The sequence below is a fragment of the Phalacrocorax carbo genome, chromosome 9 (assembly GCF_963921805.1).
Source record: "Phalacrocorax carbo chromosome 9, bPhaCar2.1, whole genome shotgun sequence".
NCBI lineage: Eukaryota > Metazoa > Chordata > Aves > Suliformes > Phalacrocoracidae > Phalacrocorax > Phalacrocorax carbo.
Genome location: NC_087521.1, coordinates 12,408,200 through 12,429,123, shown reverse-complemented (window position 1 = coordinate 12,429,123; position 20,924 = coordinate 12,408,200). Strand labels below are relative to the sequence as shown.

Sequence of the window (20,924 nt, the reverse complement as noted above, 5' to 3'; positions counted from 1 at the left end):
TCCCGTGCCTCTGCCGAAAGGAATAAAAAAAATCGAGAAGCTAGCGTCATAGACTGGCCTGTAGCCTCATTACTTATTCTATACCTGATGTTTTACATGTTGAAAGCTGTCTGTAACGCAAGTGCCAAGAATTGCATCTGCTAAGTAACTGGTGGGGTTGTTGCCTTTCACAGCACGTGGCGGTATAGCCCCACTTCTCAAACTAACAAAATGCCGGGGACTCCCCAGCTTTGCGCTGTGGATGCCAGGACAAACCAGAGGACGTTTAAGACGCTTCAGCAAGCGTTCATCCGAAGCTAAAGTTTACAGCTTCTCACCAATTTCACATGGTAGCAAGGGTTACCCTTAACAGGGTCACATCAGGAACATCACAGCGATAGAGACATGTGAGTGCTGCTTTGGCAGGAAAGCGGCAGAGCTGACACAGCTTCTCCTCTTCAGACTTCTGCCCCAGTAAGGTGTCTGTCTACTCAGCTTCAGCTGTGCTGCCAAGTGACTCAGAAGCAAAACCCCCATGCTTTGCTCAGGCTTTCCACAAAGGGTGTCACACCAGAAGCCCCAGAGGTGTTAGCAGGACTGAGCAGAACTTGCTCTTGTGCATTTCTCTTCTGCACACTTTAGCTCTTCAGATTCAGAATACACATTCAGTTTGCAGAGGTCTCAAGCAAGCAGACCAGGGCACTTACAGCGGCCCTATCAAAAAACCAAACCAAACCAAAAAAAGCAACCACAAACCCGAATGACCCTACTGAGACTAAGCCATAGATTTAAGCCCACCTCACACTCTTCATAATCAACCCATGCAGTCTTTTTCTTGAGCATGGGAGCTCATGCCCTTATAAAGGCTTTCCTTCTCCCCATCCTTCAAGTCTTATGGTTGATAAACAAAGCTGCCTATCTGACTGCTGGGAACAGAAGTGCGGTCAGGTCAGAACACCACTATAAACTACCATCACACATTCACAGGATAAGCAGTACCATGCTTGGGAACAAATTCCACAATGCATTAAATCAGGATGCCTCCCTGTGAAGTGGCTCTCCAGATGCCTTTGCTTCACGGATGCTTTTGTGTCATAGCGGCAACTACATGCATGCAAGGCTACACGCATTTCAAAGGCTTTGAACTAAAAATTGTTGAATCTAGGATCAGAATTAACACATATCTATCTCCCCCAGAACTGCATTAATAAAAAGCCTAATAAGCCTAAGTTTGTGTAAAGGCCTTAGCTGTAGTTTTACAAGGAAGAAGCAGAAACCTTCTGCCCAGGGTTTTTAGCTGGTATCATGCATTACTGTCATGCCAGTTTTGCAATAACAACACTAAAGCTCAGATTCCCCAGAGCAGCATAACCATCATCACCCTAACAGACCTTGCTTTTAGAAATGCCCCTTTTGACATCTGATAGAAGACATGGGCCTCCAGGTCGCCTTGGAGCACAACATTCCACCAAAAGGCTTCAGAAATAACCAATGCAACTTTAGGTTGATCTCATCATTTTGCAGGCAGGCAGGCAGGCAGGCAGAACTCCTCCTAGATTATCAACATCACAGGGAGCTTGTGTTAAGGTGCAGAAACACCAGGAGAAAAGGCTAAGAAAGCCAGCAGTTAAATTTTTTCTAGCAAGACTGATACTCGACTTCATTTCTGTAATCCAACCAACTCTATTACATGAAGAAGTCTACAATTCCACTGTATGAGCTAGCTAGCTACACCCAGTGAATCCAAATCCCTCTAATAGCATTGCACTTGCAGCTCAGTAAACAAATGCACCTGCAGGCACTACAGCAGCACTGAATACAGAAGTCAGGTTCTGAGGAAAATCCACATACAGAGACTAATCAATTTTACTGTTCTTTCATCCAGAATATGCTCCTGTGCTACAGGTCATCAGAAGTCACATTAAAATGCATCGCAAGCTACTCTCGCATTCAATGCCACACCAGAGGTTTTATTATCACCAGTTTCTGAATCACTGAAACAAGCTCAGTTTTCCACTGAAACAGATACAAGATGATTTAAGCATACACATTGCAGAGGAGAATAGAGCAAACTGTCTAGGGAATTCAACTCACAGACAAACCTTTTCAATACAGTGTGCTTGAAGAGAACTAGAGGAAATCCCCAAACCCAGATACCACAGACCAGAGTAAGAAGGGGAAAACAAAACAGAACAAAACCTAAAAACAGACCACATCAAGCTATCAGGAACAAGATAACCAAGAAAATCACAACCTAGGAAGGAAGAAAACCTGGACTTTAACTCTCAGTGGGAGATCACCACCCCCATACCATGTAGCCGGCAGAAAGAAAAAACAGCCAATGATAACAGACAGATGGAAAAATTAGCTGTTCTTAGTTACATCCACCTCTCCTAGCCATTCAAAAAATTTGACCCTAGCACCTAAGTCACTCCTCATCTTAGAGGCTTATTAATTAGATTAAACTATGAGTTAACTCTGAGATGGCCTCTTTCTCGTTCTTTTGGTCTGCATTAATGCTAGCCCCGCCTGGGATCCTGCCTGTGCTACTTTCCTGGCTTTATCCTAACATCATTAGAGTTAACCCAAGAGCAAGCAAAAGTAAACAGCTCAAACCAGTCTTCATTTACATGTTAAGGGCAGGACAAACAAGCAAAAGCACGTGGTTGCAAAAGCATTGCCTTGCTTGGAGTGGAAAAGTGAGAAAGCAAACCATCACAGGGTCCCAAGGTCCCCTGACATTAAATCAACCCCTCATGCTGGGATGACTGGTTTTCCTCCGCCATCCCACTGTGTGACTCTCCACAAGCCTGGCCAGGGGCAAGGAACAAGGTTCCTCCCCCAGAAACACATGGAGAAACAGATAAAGAGTCTTTTAAGTGCAGGCACATCTGTGAGCGGCTGGCGAGGCTGCTGTCACAGGTCAGATGATCAGGAGGAGGTGAAACCATGGGGGGAAACATGCCTCAGGCAGCTGCAGGGGAGGCACAGGCCCTGAAACCCTAAGCACCCACCCAAAGGAAATCCAGCCTCCGTGGGGATTTCCGAGCTGAGCACCCACCTGATAAAAGAAAACCAGAAAAGCTGGGATCAGGAAAAAACCCCTTCAGCCTCAGCCCTGTGTTTGCTCCTCTGCTTACCTAGCTCCCCCTGCCAGTGTCTTGATCCCTCTCAGGGTCTCTGGGTAGTACTTAGAATAAACAACCCTCACAGCTAATTCCAGGGCAAATACACTCTGCTGTAGTGTGCTGTGTTATTTATTTTGTTACTCTCTATTGTTTTATTGCTGTTTACTTCCCTCCATGTGTTCCCTCTTGTGGAAGCGAACGCTCCCAAGGACGAACAGCAGCGTTGTGCAAAGCTTCAGCCACTTTGCTGGCTTTACGGAGCCAGCAACCAAACTCTGCCCGCGGAGGGACACTGCCGCCGGAGCCGGAGCCGGACCGTCCCAGCCCGGCCCGCACGGTGGAGATGCCATGGTGGAGATGCCATGGTGGAGGCGGGCAGGGCGTTGCCTAGCAACCGCCGCCGACTCAGCACTTCCGCCTCGGCGGGCGCCATGTCGGCCCCGGCCGGAAGCGGCGGCGGCGGGCAGCCAATGGGCGGGCGGGGGCGTGGCGCTGAGGCGGGCGCGGGTGTCATCATGGCGGCGCCGGGGGTGCTGAGATGGTGGTGGCGGCGGTTGGTGTTGGGTGACTGGGCGAGGTACCGCTCTGCGGTGGTGGGCGACGCCCTCGGTCCCTTTGGCCTGTTGGGGGGCGTTAGGTGTCCCCGTGTGTTGCAGCTCTGCGGGGGTGGGGCCGAGCCGAGCGTGGGGGTGCGGCAGCTGCCCTCGAAGGCGACCCTTCTGAGGCTCCCCTTTTCCTCCCCTCTCCCTGAGGCAGCTGGTGTCCTGCTCCGCCGTGCCGAGGACGAGCGCTGCCGAGGCCCCTGCCGGGTCCTACCTGTGCAGTTGGCCGCCCGCTGCGGTGGGCATCGTCCTTCTCCCAGCTGGGCCCAACCGAGAGTGACCCCAGCGAGGGACAGGTCTTCCTCAGCCAAAGCTGCGTGAAGGTAGGGACCATGGGAGGCAACTCGGGTCCCTCTGGGACGGGCTCCAAACTGCCTGGCCTACCCCGGGCACATAGGGGAGGCATGTGAGTGTTTGCCAGTTTGTTCAGCAGGTCTTTTAACCCTCTTATCTTTTTTTTTGCAGAGGCTGCTGGAGATCACAGAAGGCTCAGAGTTTCTCAGGCTGCAGGTAGAAGGAGGTGGCTGCTCTGGATTCCAGTACAAGTTTTCCTTGGACACAGTTATCAATCCTGATGACAGGCAAGGGCAAAGGGGTGTAGTGGTGGTCGGGTGTGACTGTTCTTTGCAAAGGTAACAAGAAGGGGTGTGTGACATGATGGTATCTTGAATTGAAGGGAAGAAGCCTGTGAGATAAGGAAGGTGCTCAGGCTGTGCTTCTCTGTCAGGTCTGCAGCACAGTTAATGGTTAAACATGCTGCTTTTCTCCAGGGTGTTTGAACAAGGTGGTGCCCGTGTAGTTGTGGATGTGGAGAGCCTGGCCTTTGTGAAAGGTTCCATGGTGGACTTCAGCCAGGAGCTGATTCGCAGTTCCTTCCAGGTGGTGAGCAACCCTCAAGCAGAAAAGGGTTGCTCGTGTGGGACTTCCTTCTCTGTCAAATTCTGACTGGACTTCCCATGGATGGACACTGTCTGCAGACACTTCCCGGCAGTCTTCAGAGGGTTTTTGCTTGTTCTTCTCCCAGCTGCTCCCTCTCATCTTCCTTACCCTGTAACACAGCTGTTACACATGATGGTAGCTGTATGTATGTCTGCACTGAGCTGATCTCCAAGACTCATTGGCCTTCCCTTCAGAAACATGAAGTAGCACACAAGAGCATCTTCAGCACCCTGTGAACTACTGGCCAGGTGGTGCTGACTCGCCTACCCTGTCCTGAATGTCGAACCACTTAACGGCTTGTCAGCAAGAAATGGCTGTGTATATATACGTGTGTGTGCATTTATTGAAAGTTCTTACTAAAAAAGTGTTTGAGATTGGTTGGTATTGCTCATATGTTCCCATGTGGGTATAATCTGGGTTCTCTCAGGTACTGTTGCTTATCCCTTGTCTTCCAGCTGAATGGAACTCAGTCTCTCCTGTACACCTCCTAGTGTTGCTGGCTCTCCACAGTGGGATTTCCTAGATACTTTGCTGTTCTTTTACCCAGCAGGCTTCTCTTCGTCCTAGGAGCCTACAGTGGTTTTGCTGTCAGTCCCTGGGATGACAGTTTTTACTTGTTCAGAGTAAATGAAGCTAAAAAATTGAGGTAGGAAGAATTAATAGCTATGGTTTTTTATTTAAAAGAACTTATTTAAAAAAAAAAAGAAAAAGCTTTTTTGTGTGTGTATATATATATAAATAAAATACACAGCCCTCCATCCCTCAGTACTATTTTAGGCTGTTCCTAAACCTGACTTGGAATTTTAGGTCATACAAATGCTCAGGTTTCATAGAGTGTCTTCTGCCTTCCCATGCCACTGGGAAGGAAAGTTCAGGTGACAGAGGCAGAGGAGGATCTGGAGTACTACTTAAGGGTCCTTAAGACCTTTTGACTTAGTTGTCTGAGAATCTTTTCCATAACTTGCTTCACTGTTTAATCTCTGTCTAACTAGTGCCTGGTTTGATGGAAGAATGCAATAGCTCCTTTCTTTTGTGGAACTCCCATGGAATGTGAAATCTAGAAGCTTCCAGAATAAGATTCTTGTGATTAGTTGTTTTCTGTAGTTTTCTATCCACCACTAGTTGTCTTTTAAAACAAAGTGATTCACCTGCTTCTGGGTGAAAGGAGAGGTGGGGAAGCTATTTTTGTTTCCTCTCTTGTGTTTTATCTGATCATAACCAAATTGTCTATAAGACTCAAGTCTTTCATGTGAGTGTGGGAGTGCTGCATGACTTTGGTCTCAAGGCAACTGCTTATGGCAAACCAGGAGCTTCTTAAGACTCCATGCCACAGGCATTTTTGTTGTTAAGCTTCCCACATGCCTTTCTAAACCAATCAGCAGTGCATACATACAGCACTGATTTGCCTGTTGATTTCTAGCACTCAGAGTGTTGATAGCCAGCTAGTTTCAGTTTCATTCATAGCTGTTACAGGAGTTCATGTGTGATCTGCTCTGACTTTGTCACATGGGGAATATGGACAGGATTTGGAGTGGCATCTTTTTTGATTTAGCCTTTTCCATTTCTTTTTCCTGCAGTCAACAAGTTCTACCTAGTTATGTTGCTATCAGAGCGAGCTGGATGTAGCACTGTTCCATTTTGTAAAAGGATGTGATTAAAAGACTTTGTCTAAACTGCTGCAGATGTTTTGGCCCCACCCTTATGCTCCCAGATCTTGAATGTTATGTCAGCCGCAACTGCCTTTGAAAAGCGTAAGACCTAAAAGCTTGTGTAAATAGAAGACATTAGATTGGACCCCCTCACTATAAGAAGGACATTGAGTTGCTGGGGTGTGTCCAAAGAAGGGCAATGAAGCTGGTGAAGGGTCTAGAGCACAAGTCTTATGAGGAGCAGCTGACGAGCTGGGGTTGTTTAGCCTGGAGAAGAGAAGGCTGAGGGGGAGACCTTATCGCTCTCTACAACTACCTGAAAGGAGGTTGTAACGAGGTGGGTGTTGGTCTCTTCTTCCAAGTTACTAGTGATAGAATGAGAGGAAATGGCTTCAAGCTGCGTGAGGGGAGGTTTAGATCGGATATTAAAAAAAATTTCTTCACTGAAAGAGTGGTCAGGCATTGGAACAGGCTGTCCAGAGAGGTGGGGGAGTCACCATCCCTGGTGGTATTTAAAACCTGTGTAGATGTGGCGCTTCAGGGCATGGTTTAGGAGATGTGGTAGTTTTGGGTTGATGGTTGGACTTGATGATCCTAGAGGTCTTTTCCAACCTTAATGATTCTATAAACTCAGTTTCTTTCAGCTGGGATAAGTGAGCAATGAAAGTTGGCAGGAGGAATTGCTTTCTGAGCCAGGAAGTACAGATCTGTTCTTGATCCATTTCTCGCAGTCTGACCTTGATCAAGTCTCTTTTGGGATTTTTTTATGGGAAATAAAAGTGCAACAGTAGTGCTAGAAGTAGAAAACCAGCAGCTACCAAGGTTGTTTTTTTTTTTCCACTAAACTAAAGCCTGCCTTCAGCCCCTGTAAGCATGCAGCCTTCATCTTGGATTACTGTTCTTACTAAATGTCAATGTACCATGTCTGTTCAACCTAGTCAGGTTCCACCTGCCTTCACTCACTCTGCCTGATGAAGTAAATACAGCAAGTGCTGTCTTTGTGGAGTGCCCCTGCTTTCAGAGAATTTGCCGCCTCCTTCCCAGGGACTGTACAGAAGATGAGGTTTTGGGTCCTCACCAGTGTCACCAGGCAGCATTACTGGGCTCACAGGGGAAGTGTGCTTGTGTAGCTTGCTCTCCCTGCAGTTCTGGCAGTACTGCTCTAACTGCACTAGATGGACCCCTTACTCCTTGGCAGTTGCTACACTCGACCTGTATGGGCATTTCGAACTCTGTCTGGGGTGAGGATGGATCTGCTCCGTGTAGGACCTAGGCAAGAGCAAAAGTTTCTTTGCAGCTGCCTGTTTCGGAGGCAGGCTGGAGCTGAGTTCATCTAGTATGGCAGCAGAGTAGTTTCTAGATCAGAGAAACTGCTAGGAGCTGAAGAGGTTCCAGCTGTATGACACATTGCTCTTGACCTCCTAGTCCTGCTTCCTGGGAGCGGCTATAATCTTCTGGCCAAAGCTACTAGTCTTCCAGCTCCCAATAGGGAGTGGGTGCAAAGGGCTGTCTGTCACCTCCAGAGTCCTGACTTTTAAAGTCTGTTGGTACATCAGAAATTGAAAACTTCTGTCCATGTCTAGGAAGTCAAAGTGCGTTGTGTTAGCAGAGGGGGGTTAAGGTGACCTTGGTGAATTTTGGCTGTGTAGTCAGAAAAGGCTAGATCCTGGCTCCTAGGGCGGGATTTTTCTTCCCTATCAAGGTTTGTACACTGAATAGCCCTAGGGGACAAAGATGACACCACATGGTAGGCTGTGGGGCAAGACTAGTGGTGCCAAGAGAAGGGTGCAGAGGATCAGACAGGAGATTTGATTCTGTCTGGACTGTGAGGGACTGCCATGGCATGCCTGTGAGATGCCTACACTGTGGGGATAGGTAGGGGCCCTTGTACTAAACCACCGAGAAAAAGCAGGAGTATGGAGCTGGAGGTGCTGCGTTTGCTTCGTTGCAAATGAGAAACTGCAGTGGAAGATCTTTCTCTGCTCCCACATGGAGGAGGATTCTCTCAGTTCACCCACCTGACAAGGAATGAATGAGCAAGAAAAATTCATGGAAACCTACTTTAAGGTGAAGCTTCAAGGGAAAAGGGCACAATCATCAGTGTCAGGCAGGTAGAAGAGGATGGAATAGAAAACCTTACTTTGGTGAGGGCTTCTTGGAGCTCTGTGGGGACTTGTTAGCAGATGGCCAGCACATCCTCAGCCTGTGACTCTGGCTCTGTTCTTCAAATTAGGTATCTACCATTGCATGTTAACTGTAGGTCCCTCTTCTAAGTTTCAGGCCGGCCACTGGTAGAGCAATGGCAGATTTTTTGTCATGCCCCTTTTCTTGTGGTTTAGGGATATGCATGGGAATAGCATGCTCACCTTGGTGGGCTTCTGTGTGGTATTACTTCCTACAAAGAGCATTTGGGAGTGAGTGGCTCCTGTAAGACTGAGGGCCAGCCTACAGTGGATGTTAGGGGAGCAACTGGGCCTGTCACTCCAAAATTTTTATCTGCAAAATTTTGCTGGGTTCAGTGCTCTCCCTCATGAAATTCTGTCTGCACAAAGTTGGCTGAGTCAGGAAGACAGCTAGGGGTGAGGAGCTAGTACCCCTTGGATGACACCCACTGGGACTTCTGCTACCCCCACACAGCAGAATAATCTCCTGCCTTCTTAGGGCTTGCCTGAATCTAGCACCTGGGGGAGGAATCACTAAATGGTGGAGGAGGCAGTGACAGGAAGGCAGAATTGCATGAAAAAAGGCTCTTGTCTGTGTCCCACACTGTGAAGGCAACTGCTTCTGTATCAAGACTGTCTTCAGCCTTGCAAGTGTTTTCAACATCTACTGGCAACTGGAAGTAAAAAACAGTGGTATAAACCCCAGTGTTCACACCCTTAGCTGGGACTGGCTAGAGGAGTTTACTGAATTCAGAGCAAGCATACTTTTTTTCCAGGATGAGCTGCTACAGCACATGCTTAAGGACTGAACCACATGCTTTCTTCACTAACAAATGCAGCAGTTGAGTTCATTGGCAGAGGGTGTGATAGGATGTACACCATTTTGACGCTTTGTTCTCTTTGCCTGTTTTTATGCACACCAGCTGAAGTGCTCACCCAGCATTAATCATGCTCCTCTGGAAGGGGCCGTAACTGCCAGACAGACTGGCAGCAGAGAAAGGGGTAACCTCGCGTAATGGTGTGTTTGGTACAACTGTCAGCCACCCTGGAAAAAGAACCACAATTCAAGGAGACAGAGCACTGGCAAGAATAAACTGCAGCTGCATGTGTTCTATGAAACAGAAGTTTGATTTGGGTAATCTTTTTGTTGCTGTTTTTTAAAAGAGGGTGAATCCTTGAGCCACACACTGTTAGGGGCTAGGTATAGCATTAATGGTGCACTTTGGATCTTGCTGGGTTCTGAGGCATATGTTTGCTCAGCTCCAACTGGCAGATATCTGCCCAGGAAACAGCTCAGTAGATCATGGACTTGGGGTGGGTTTAGCATCCAGCTGTGGACAGAAATGAAGCTGTTCATGACAGTGAGATGGGCTGTTACTCCATGGCTGTGGTTCCTCGCCCTGTGGGGAGCAGTTTGTGCAGTGCTTCCTGCCTCTGGCCTTCCCAGCACTTGTACGGCTCTTAGTGTTTCCTGCTTGAGCAATAAGAGTTTATGGCCCTAGTCTTTGTGGTTGATTAGAGGCCAAGTTTGTGCCCCTGTTTTAATCAGTGCTCATTTACCTTTGGCATCCTTCAGAGGAACAGAATGGTATGTCTTTCGGTTGCCATGGAAACAGTGAGACTAAATGCACATTTCCATGGCAACCTGCCATTATCTTCAGCTCTATCTGTGGGTCTCATTTTCTGACCATGGGGGTGGGGTGGTGAAAATGGAACTTCATCTCTTAAAAAAAAAAATAAAAGGGGGGAAAGAAGCTACCACCATCACCACCCCCTTTTCCTCCTCTGGCTCGGGCTTGGGGCTGAGGGAGGCCTGTGGCCATCCGGTGTGCTGGGACTCTGAGGTATTGTCTTCAGCCTCTTCTCTCCTTCACCCTTCTAAAAATAGAGATGTTCAGAACAACTTGATGACAGTGTTCCAGCACTTCTCAGAGTTCTTTGTTTCCTCAACTAATGCTCCCAGAAAAGGACCTTGAAGTTAATTGAACTTTCCAACAGGTTCCAAAGGTCAACATGTCCCAGCTTCTTTTGGTCTGAAGGGCCAAGGGTTAATTGTGGGGTCTAAGACTTGAGGAGAAGCCTTTGTCTGATAGGACCAGAGGTGCTGGGGCAAGTCACATTAACCTCAGGAGTGAGGGACCTTCTTGCAAGGAAGGCAGCATCAGGAGGTCATGCCCATCAGAGAGCTGGGGATCAAAGGCGATGCTTATCCATTTAATGTGTGACTCAAGGGGTGCAGGGCAGAGAAGCCAGGTGTTTGCTGTATGATGCGTTTTACAGTCCCCCAGCCAGAAGTGCTCTTGGCCACTGTGAACATCTCTTTCTCCCTCAGCCACTGAGTCAAAAAAAAAAAAAAGGACAGAATCTGCTGTACTTTGAGCAATTGCACACAGCTGTTCTTTAAGCCCATGTTCATTATTCTTGTTCTAGCTGGCTTGACCTTTAGCTAATTCCTCTTATTCACAGTCTAATCTTGGTTACTGAGGGGAAAAAGCTTGCATCTTGTACTCTTCTAGCCTGATGCAATAGAGTCATCCACGGACAGGATGTGGTAGAGCTCTCCTTCCACATCTGCCCCACTGGCATTTCACAGGTGGTGAAGCAAAAGTCAGTAAAGCTCTGCTCAGGAGTTAGCATGGAGGCAGATGTGGTCTTCAGAACAGGTCAGCCAGGTGAGGCAGGTGCTGCTCGAGCACAATTCTTTTCCTTGCTGCAGTCTACCACAGTGCTGATTGTACATGACAAAGAGCTGTCACAGTCAGCCTGGGTTCGTGTTGTCTCATCAAGGGGAGAACAAAGACCAGAGAGCACCGTACTTTGCTGAACTTGCAGGATTTTGCCCTGCAAGAATTACTGTCTCGACACACTGCCAGGATTTGATTAGGAGCTATCACTTGGAAGATGCTGAGAATGGTCTCTGAGATGTGGGGTCCTTGCTCTTGAGTTGAGGTGCTGAGCACTGGGACAAACTGTATGGTTTGCGTGGGCAGAAGTTTGCCAGAGGATGTGCTCCTGGTGCCAGACTGTGCTGGCTTGACTCTGAGGTGCTGTGGCAGAGGGTACAGAGGAAGGTTTGCTCAATGTGTGAAGCCGTGGCTGCCCTTTGGCTGCTGTGGGGAGCAGCATGCCCCTCTGACCTGTTGCACGGCAGCCTGAGGGCAGGGACAGCCTGGGCTCCTTCTGCTGAGGACTGCTGTGGGCTGGCAGGCGTGTGCCATGGGCTAGAACTGTAAGGAGTGTTGCCTGCAAGCTCTGTAGTCCTGCTCCTGTGGCTTGCAGAGCTGCACAGCCAGGGTGGCTTTAGGTTCTTCCCCTCGGGTCCGTAGTGACCGAGCAAGCATTGACCGAGGGAGCGACACAGCCCCTCATTCAACCTCTCCTTGGGATGCAGGGTCAATTCTCCTTGCCAGAATCCTACACTGCATCAAGGCAAGGGTGGCCGTGTTCTGGCCAGCATGTCCAGCAGGCTTCCCCTTGTCTCCCTGCTTACCCATGCACATTTGCCACAAACTTGAAACCTGGAAGACTTATTTACCAGCACAATGGTAAATATAGAAATTTTTCAGGGAAGAGCTAATAGCATTTGGAAAAGAGAATTCACTAGCTGCCTTTGGTGACAAAGGCAGAAATAACAGGGTGATGCTATTGTTAGCAGAACTTTATCTACCAGTGCCTGCAAGAGCTTAGTGGGGACAAGGGAAGCAGTGGGACTGCGTGGCAGATCCCTCAGCCTCTTAATAAAATGCTTCCCCCTGCTGCCACTGTCCTATGTTCCCAGATAACAGGCACAGGCCAGAAATAGGACTGCTGTGGTGAAAGAAGTTACTTAATCCTCTTCGAGCTAAGCAAAAATGTATCAGTGAAGAGCCAATTCACAGGGCAGAGCTGAATTACACAGGAGAAAATTGTGTCTGCACGTCAAATGGAGCTCCAGCACTGTGAGACAGCGAAGACAAAATGGACCAGTGTGGGAGAAGAGGGAATAGCCCAGAGACATGCTCAGGGGTGGAAGGCAACAGGAGGTATTTGCTAAGCCTCCCCTAGCTCTGCCACAGAAGCGCGGGTTTGTGGAAGATGGCAGGACACTTAGAGCTGTCCAGGTATCGTAAGAGGCAAAAGAACCTGGTGAGACCTGGGAGCCACTGAGAAGACAAGAATCGGTGAAGGGATGGGATGTAGGACATGCAGAGAAAAGTGAACAGGATGGAGGAACAGGGAGTAAGCAGCCAGACCAAAGGGATGCAGGCACTGAGCAGAGTGCACAGCCTGTGGCTGTGCCTGCTGGGTGGCTATCCCCCAAAGATACAGCCATGGGGTGCCAGATCCATGAAGCCATTGACCTGCTCTGCTTTGCGCTGGCCGAACTTTGGATGGTGACAGCCTGCAGGGAAGGACCTTCAGCAAACGGAAAGTGCCAAAGTTTTAGAGATGAAAACCAGACCTGCCAAAGAACTATAAAAGTACCTGCTTTTCAAGGACTAGGCCCTGCTGGCCTGGAGAAAAGGCAGCAGATGTGAAAAGCAAGGGTGCACAAAGAGCCTCAGTCAATGTGCTACATACTTAGGAGCATGGGCTAGTTCTCCAAATGAGAAAAGGCTCCTGTTGTAAGGAGTTGAGGAACAGACTTCTGCTGCTTGAGGATGCCCTCTTCTACAATACGCTGGGCATTGCAGGTTGATGTCCTCCCAATCTGTGCTGGATGTGGTAATTTTACAGGGCAGATGAGACCACTAGAAGTCTCAGGTTGAGAGGGCTTCCTAAAGATTGGGGTTTGGGGGGAAAAAGGGGGATCCTAGCCCCTGTGGGGCTGGTCCAGACACAAAGTAGTTCAGCAGAAGGGCAACTTATTGAGACAGTTGTTTATCTCAAGAAAAAATGAGGGCATACCTTGCACAGCATGTGCTAGTCTGGGCACATAGAGGTCTCACTTGCTGCCTGGGCTCCTGACACAATGCTCAGGTGTGAACAGCTTGCTACACTTGACCCCACAAGCTACCTGTGGCCTGGGGGAACCTGAATGCATCCTCCCAGGTATACTGATCTGTGTTGCTTGCTTTGGAGTATGTACTCCTGTTGCCCCCTCCCCTCCTGCTCATGTTTTCCAGATGCATTTGATTTATACATACTCATTCCGTTCCTCACAGCAATGAGTTTTGGTGCGTGTCGGTTGCGTGAGAGAAAAATTGATAGTGCAGGCTGCAGAGCAAAGCAGCTGGGATCTTTCTGAGGAGAGCCGCAGTCGTTAATTATAGGAGTCTAACTAAAGCCCGGCTCAGGCAAGAAGCATTTTCTATATCTCCCTCCTTTCTTTTGTATCTCCCTGTGCAGGTTGTCACATCAAAGCCAGGATTCAGGGATGAGTCGAAAGGACACCCACCTTTTTGAATAAAATTGGGATGCTGAGTGCCAGGGAGCAGCTCCTTTTCTAGCTCCCTCCTCTCCCAGACTGGTGTGAGGGGCACCACACCTCTCCCCAGCGAGGGCTGCAGACAGCACTTGTCTGTCCCCTGGGCTTGTTCCTGCTTCTTCCCTGCCTCAGGCAGTGTGGTGAGTCAGCTGCTGCCTGACTAAAGCCTCTCTGGTCTGATCTGAGCACCAGCCTCCTCTCCCCAGCTCAGGTCTGTACAGCCCAGCCAGTACCTTGTGATGGGAGGTTCCCCAGGGGTCTGTTTTATTAGCAGAGTCACAGCCGAGCTGTGTATTTTGGTCACAAGCAGCCTCACATGTGCATCACGGGCAGAGCCAGCAGCACTGGAAAGGATTTTCTCTGTACGAATTTACCCCAGAGGAAAGATAGGGAGGAAACAACCTGGATGGCCTCAAAAGCCTAATACTCCTTATGTGTGTGCTTCTCCGATATGTTTCTGGCTGACAATCCCCGTACAGGCCATGCTATTGCCCTGTTCCAGAGACTGCCTACACAGATAACCTCATCTTAACATCGCCGGCTTGCTCACAACCTTTGCTCATGCCACTTCATGACCTGTAATACCGAGATAAGAGCTCTTGCCACAGCAGGAGTCTGCCTGCATTCACAACTAAGCAATACTAAAAGGGAAGAGGGCTACGAACATACCTAGGGTAGATAAAGCTGACTTGGTCTCTGCAGAAGAAAGTTATATGTGTTTTCCTCAAAGTTTCACAGGGCTGCCAGGAGGTGTTTGTGCATAGCCAGCAGAGGTACTGTCATCAGAAGCTGATTTGGGTGTCCCAGGTGGATGTTCCTGGCCTTTCACTGGGGTTTGGGCAGGGAAAGAAAGGAAGCAGGGTACCAGCTTGCTAATTAAGGGACTTTCTCTCTCTGCTGCCTTTCTGCTGCTCAGAGGGGGAGGCAGAACTGGTGCCTGATGAGAGCCTCTTGCCTGTGCTGGGACCTCTCTTAAAAGCTGCTAAACATTAAAAAAGAAAAGAAAAAAAAAATCTGTGAGTGCTTTGATAGTCCTCACAAGAAAGTGAAACGGAAGAGCCTTTGAGCTGCGTGTATAAGAACAAACCTCTGTACGTTGCTGGAGGAAGAAAGGCTGGCAGAGCCGAAATCTGGCAATGGTCCCCAGCTGGTGAGGGAGGTGCTTTTCTGCTGCAAGCTCTTGTCATGACTGATGCAGAGAGAGAGAGAGGATAAGCGCAGGATCCTCTGTAGGCAATAACTAACACCTCAAACCCGCTGGGTGTTAGCAGGATGGGGAGAGCAAGCTGGCACTCATCCTTTGTCTCCATGGAGGGGCTTGGCCCTGGCATCACCCTGGCAGAGGCACCAAGCCTCACCATATCACCCCTCCTCCTGTGAAACTCCTTCCTGGGGTGGCAGGAGCCTCCCAGCTGTGCAGAGTCCCCCTGTTCTACATCCCCTGGGTTTCCATAGCAATTGGTGGTGTCAGCTGTGTGGGGAAGCTGATGGAGGGAAATGAAGGTTTCTCCCCATCCTGGGCCAGTGGTGGGGAGGTCGGAAAAAGGGAGCCCCCTGATGCTTCTGATGGAGGTGGCAGTACCTGGACTGCCCCAGTTCACTCCTGGCCAGGGCACAAGGGCCTGATGGGAGTGTATAGCACCCAGGGGCTCTGCAGGACAGATTTTGGGAGACTGCATGCACCCCAAAGCCTGCCCCACACACCCCCTCCCATGCCAGGGCACCTTCTGGAGACTACTGATACTGAACAGATGTCACCCCAGTTTTGTGTCCCATCCTCCTGCAGCCTGCTCCATTTTTGCTCACTTGGTGCATTGTCAGTTAAGTCAGAAATTAATCTTTGGCTTTCATGAAAAACATGGTGTGGGGTCTGGAGAGGCACAGGCAGCCTTGAAAGCAGCATTTTTATTCCCAGGATGGGAGAATGGGGCACTGGAGTAAAACCCCAGGGAGGGAGAGGGGGATCAGGCAATGGAGGGAAGTATGGGTATACAAGGCTGTACCCCAGCAAGAAGAGGAGAGTCCTGGGACTGCTCCCTGTACCCTTGGCACCATGGGGAGAGTGGATTTCACCACCTGTTAACCATCCCCACCCTTCCCCACACAGACAGGAGGAAGGGGGAGACCTGCCCATTCGAACCAAATGGAAAACTTAAGGGAGACTTTCAGAAAATAAAATAAAAATGTCTATTCAAACCCAAAACATTTCATATTATTTAGCTTTTTTTAAAACTTTAAAAGATAGGTCAGCTTTGAGATGGAACATCATGTTGAAAGAAAGCCAGGCTATTTCATTTAGAAAATGTCTAAACAAAATGTTTTGACATTTTCAGGAAAAAATTATCCCATACATTTTCAGACAAAACTTGGTAACACATGTGACTGAAAAGATTGGCATCCTGAAAACTGCATTTTGAGGCAAGCTTGGCATGTGCTGAACATGTTTCATACACTCCTGGGCACAACCCAGGCACCCAAAGTACGGTGGTGCCAGGCAGAGCCTGGAGGGCTACCTGGGGAGTGGAACTGCCCAGGGATGCTCAGCGGAGGTTAGGCAGGTCCCAGCCATGTCCAGGGCAGCTCCATGTGGCTGCCTTAGGGTCTCACCCTGGCCCAGCTCCTGCCAGCACCTCTCTGCCTGCTGTAGGAGGGATGGCACAGGTACCCATGGGTCAACGTGCCTGCTTCTGCCGTTGGCTCAAGCCATAGCTCTTCTGCAGGGGTGAAAACTGGGACCTTGGTGATTTTTAGCATATGATGGTGGGGAAAGCAACTATACATGAGCCAGAGCCATCCTTCAATGGCTCGTGCAGCGTGGGGAAGAGAAGCACAAAGGTTTCTGGCATAATCACATTCCTAAAAGGGGACTTTTGGAGAGCCTGAGTGCATGATTTCCTGATCGCAGGGACAGGCACAGAATACTGTATCTCTGACTGGCCTATTGACAAGCGTACATGCTTTTCAGCACTGAGATTAGATGTCAAGAGGAAATTGCCATTTACAACAGCAGCATACCGGTGTATGCTGAGACCTTCAGTCTCACATGGCACTTCTGCTCCAGCCACCAGCTGTGGTATGGCTTTGGCTGCCCTCACCCCTCTCACTCATTCCATCCCCAGGCCCCCAGCACCTTAGAGAGGCTAAGGGCATGTCTCTGGGGGATTTCACAATTGACTGTGCCAGGCACGGGTGGGCTGTCTGGGCTTGTTTCCAGCTTGATAAAACAGATCTTTATAAGGTAAGCCCTTGAAGCAGGAGGGTGACCAAAGGCAGTGCTGGGCAGAACCCTCTGCAACATTTCATGGCTTAAATAGCTTAATGCTTACCCTTCTCAATAACCTGTTCTGGCACTCCAGGAGACCTGAGAGTCTCTGACCTATTTCCATGAATTCAGCATTTCCCCATCTTCACCACTTCTGCTCCCACAGCCTGGAGGAGGGAAAGAGGGGCTTGGCAAAAGAAGTGTGAGGAAAATGCATCTGCAAAGGTAAAAGGGAAAAAAGCAAGCAACAGATGTGACACGAGCAGTCTGCAAATCCCCAGAGGGACCAGAGGACTGCTGAAAGCATCTCCTCTGAAGCAGCTCACTCGCAGGAATGCCTCGTCCCACTGCAACAGGCTTGACTCCAGTGCTCCCAAACCAGTGGCTGCAGGAAGGCAGTGAGAGCGTGACGCATGCCCTGAGGACCTCTCAGCCCTGACAGCTGCCAGAAACTTTTTCCTGAAGTCAAAGCAGGTTTCAGAGTTAACATCCTTTCCTTCTGGGGGGCTGAGACATGCCATGGGGCCTGGCTGCTCCAAACTAAGCCATACGTAGCAGTAGGAGATAGTGATAAAGCTTCGCTTTGGGGCATAGGTCTTCTTTCTGTAGCTATTCCTGCTTTAACAGAAAGTAGCCCGAGAAATAAAGCTGGGTCCCACCTGCAGCCTGGGCCAAGGCTTCTTGCAGCAGTCAAGGACCATGGCTGGGTGCACGGTGGCTGCTGTGGCAGCTGTGTAACCCGGAGCAGAGGGATGGAGAGGCAGAGCAGCTGTGCTCGCTGCCTGCCTGGCTCCTAGCACCACTGCCTGCAAAGCCTTTCAGAAGAAAACGCTGTTTGTTCTGACATTTAGAATAGATTAAAAATCGTTACAGGCTCTTCTGGAACATTTTAGAAGGTGAAGCTATTGATTTAAAAACTCAACATCAGTTTTGTAAGAGGGGTGAAATCTCCCCGGCTTCCTCCTGTGAACACCAGTGCCTGGCCCTGGCAGGAGGACGTTTATCACCTCACCACCGTCCATCCCCAGTTCCTCAGCCCTACCCTCAAAAAGCCTCTCAGTACATGGGAGATTTTCAATATCTTCCATTTTTTGGAATGAAGTCATGAGGGCTGACAGCACTGTCTGCAAGCCAAGTGCTTGTGTCACCAGGGAACCGGTGGCCTGGTCTTCAGTGTCCCGCGGGTCACCTCCTCCCTGCTCCCTGGATTTTTACACAGCAAGGACCCTGTGTTCAAGGAACAACTTCACACCTGCCATCATTTATATCTCCTCCTGACTTTGCCACCTTGACCTCAGATGCCATTTCCCCCCAGCACAGTGTAGCATTCTGCTCTGGCTCATCACAATGATGGCAATTAATAACTTTACTGGTTTCAGTCTAAGCACAGGCACAGGTCCTGCTCTTCATGCCTCCTCTTCATACCTGCATGCTCAGCTGCTCCAGCTTTGGTTGTAGGGTTGGAGAGCTGCCCAAATCTTCCCCACTTGGGCTTTGCCCTGTTGGCTGCCAGGACTGCCAGGATCTCTGCTTTCCTCACAAGCCAGCCTCTTTGGGAGATGAGGCGCATCCAGCCCACCACAAACTTCCCTTGGTGAGTACGCTGACTTAATGGGTACCTCCGACCACTGCTGAGGGCAGAGATGCTCAAGTGCACGTCCCCTCTGTGACTTGGGTTCATGTCCCAGCCTGTCTGCAAGAGCTGCCTGTGCTGTGACACAGGCCGTTTCGCATGGCCCTGTGGCAGCAAGACAGCCAGAAAGCAGGGGAACTGGTGAGGACCTTGGTCCTGGGGGATCTCAGCAATACCTCTAGTGAAGACCTTTTGTCACACCGAAATGATGCACCAAAGACATCACAGCGGTGTTATGCCTGACACAGAATGACAGCCAAGCTGTTGCCAGATTAAACAGATCCATGTGCCATGATGGCTTCAACTTGACTCTGATTTTCTTTACCAGTCTGGGTGTTCTGCACTCTTAATAAAGGAGCAGAGGTGATGGGTGCTGGGCACTGCTGATGCGGGCAGCAAGGGCTCGGGACCCTCCTGCTTTCCAGGTGTTGAGCAGGAGCATTAGCATCTCACACCTGCCCTGAGCCCCCACACTGTGCTCATCACCAGATGCCAGCCAGCTGTGCTTGGACACTGCATGGGGCTATTTGGGGGCATGATGCCTTCCCTGCTGAGCTCCTCAGAGCATCCCCATGCCTGCCAGGAGCAGGCAAGTCCCCTCTGTGGCAAGAGGCAGGACATTAATGCAGCGAACTGCAGCAGTGCTTAGCACCTCAAACTTCTTCCGCTGTCAGCAGAAGTGAAATGAAATTGCTTCCACTGCTGGCTCCAGAGCGAGCTCGTATCTCTTGTCCCCTAATCAGGGCAGATATGAAATTTCTTATCTGTTAAGTAAAACGGTGCTGCACTTCAATCCATCCAATTATTTTTTCCAGAAAGTGTGAGTGAAGAGCCTGGTGGGGCCGGCCGCAGAAACTCGTACAGTAAGCACTGTGCTGGCAGCCTGGCAGGCACCTCAACCAGTGCCCTGCACAGGACCAGCCAAAAACACACCAAAGCACATGCTCTCCTAGCCAGCACGACCCAGAAGAGGGTCCAGGGTGGGGAGCTAAGGGGGTTGGCTGGCAGGCAGGACCTTCGCAGCTTGCTGTCTACCAAGGACATGTCCAGAAACACCCCCAACATGGCCACAGAACTGTCCCCCACTTCAGCCTGGACTGGGAGCACCCCAGGTTGCAGGTGCTCTGCTCTGCACTTGCAAAGCAGAAATAACAGGTTCACCATCAATCATCAGTTTGTCTTCAAAGCCAGCACAGCTGTCTCCAGAGGAGACCCATCCCCTTTGAGAGGGGCTCTGTGCTTAGCCCCAGAGCCTGGGGACCACCTCTAGTGTGCGCTCAGTTGAGACCACAGGATCTAACCCAACAGAGATAGTGGCAGGTTAGCAGTTGGACTTGATCATCTTAAGGGTCTTTTCCAACCGTAACGATTCTGTGAGACAGCAAAAGCTAGTGGCAATGAAGCAGCTTTCCCATCCCAGGTCAGAACTGAGCCCTGTCCAATGCCTGATCAGATGCCTGGATCACCCAGCTCCAGCCTTTCTCCATTCCCAGCAAGACAGCAACCTGCATCTTCCTTTCCTTGTGCTTCGAAGTCAGCAATGGCATGGTTAAGTGTGAGGGAGGACCAGAAAAGCTGGCCTGGCTGTGTGCAGCATTGATGCATTGGCATCTTGAAGCTCCAGATGGGGATAGGAGCACAGAAGAAAGAGAGTCACCAGAGGAGGAGGAGGAAAGATGGGACCAGAAGGTGGGAGAAAGGACACGGGAGTCCTGCAGAAAGGGGAAAAGGGAGATGAGCTGGAGGAAGAGCTCTTGAAGGAGAAGTGATAGGGGAAGGTAGCAAAGGAGAGATAAAAATGAGACAAATGCAGTCATGCCAGAAGATTCCTCCCTGCATCATCTTGCTCACAGTCATACTGGGGAGAAGTCCTGGCATTGATTTACTGGGTCCTGCAATGGCTGCAGCGCCCCCACCATTACCCCTTTAGTCATTCCTGCACACCAAGGCACTAGCAGGAGACAGTAAGGTCCCCTTCCTTTGGCAATCCTCTGTGGGCTGAGCAATCTCCCCAGGAGCGGTGCCTGCAGCTCGGGCTCCCACAGCAGCAGGGCCAAAGACAGAGTGAGGGACAGTCCCATCAGCCTGTGGGGACCTGGGTGATCCTTGGCTGCTTCTTAGGTGCTCAGAGCAGCCCTGATCAGGTTTTGCTTCCCCTCCCCT

The 20,924-nt window shown here is 49.8% G+C and overlaps 1 protein-coding gene across 1 annotated transcript; it reads left to right on the top strand.

Annotated features, from left to right (window-relative positions):
• Positions 1-3,523: 3,523 nt before the first annotated feature.
• On the top strand, positions 3,524-6,326 carry ISCA2 (iron-sulfur cluster assembly 2). The gene is made up of 4 exons (XM_064460372.1): positions 3,524-3,684; positions 3,864-4,032; positions 4,175-4,290; positions 4,480-6,326. The coding sequence occupies exons 1-4, from the start codon at positions 3,539-3,541 to the stop codon at positions 4,652-4,654; spliced, it is 606 nt and encodes a 201-aa protein (XP_064316442.1). The 5' UTR covers positions 3,524-3,538; the 3' UTR covers positions 4,655-6,326.
• The last annotated feature ends 14,598 nt before the right edge of the window (positions 6,327-20,924 follow it).

What these genes read in the sequence shown, in the direction of transcription:
- ISCA2 (XM_064460372.1), top strand. Translation starts at nt 3,539, where the DNA reads ATGTCGGCCCCGGCCGGAAGCGGCGGCGGCGGGCAGCCAATGGGCGGG. An exon ending in GTGTTGGGTGACTGGGCGAG is followed by an intron (nt 3,685 to 3,863) that starts GTACCGCTCTGC and finishes TCCCTGAGGCAG; the next exon opens with CTGGTGTCCTGCTCCGCCGT. An exon ending in GTTATCAATCCTGATGACAG is followed by an intron (nt 4,291 to 4,479) that starts GCAAGGGCAAAG and finishes GCTTTTCTCCAG; the next exon opens with GGTGTTTGAACAAGGTGGTG.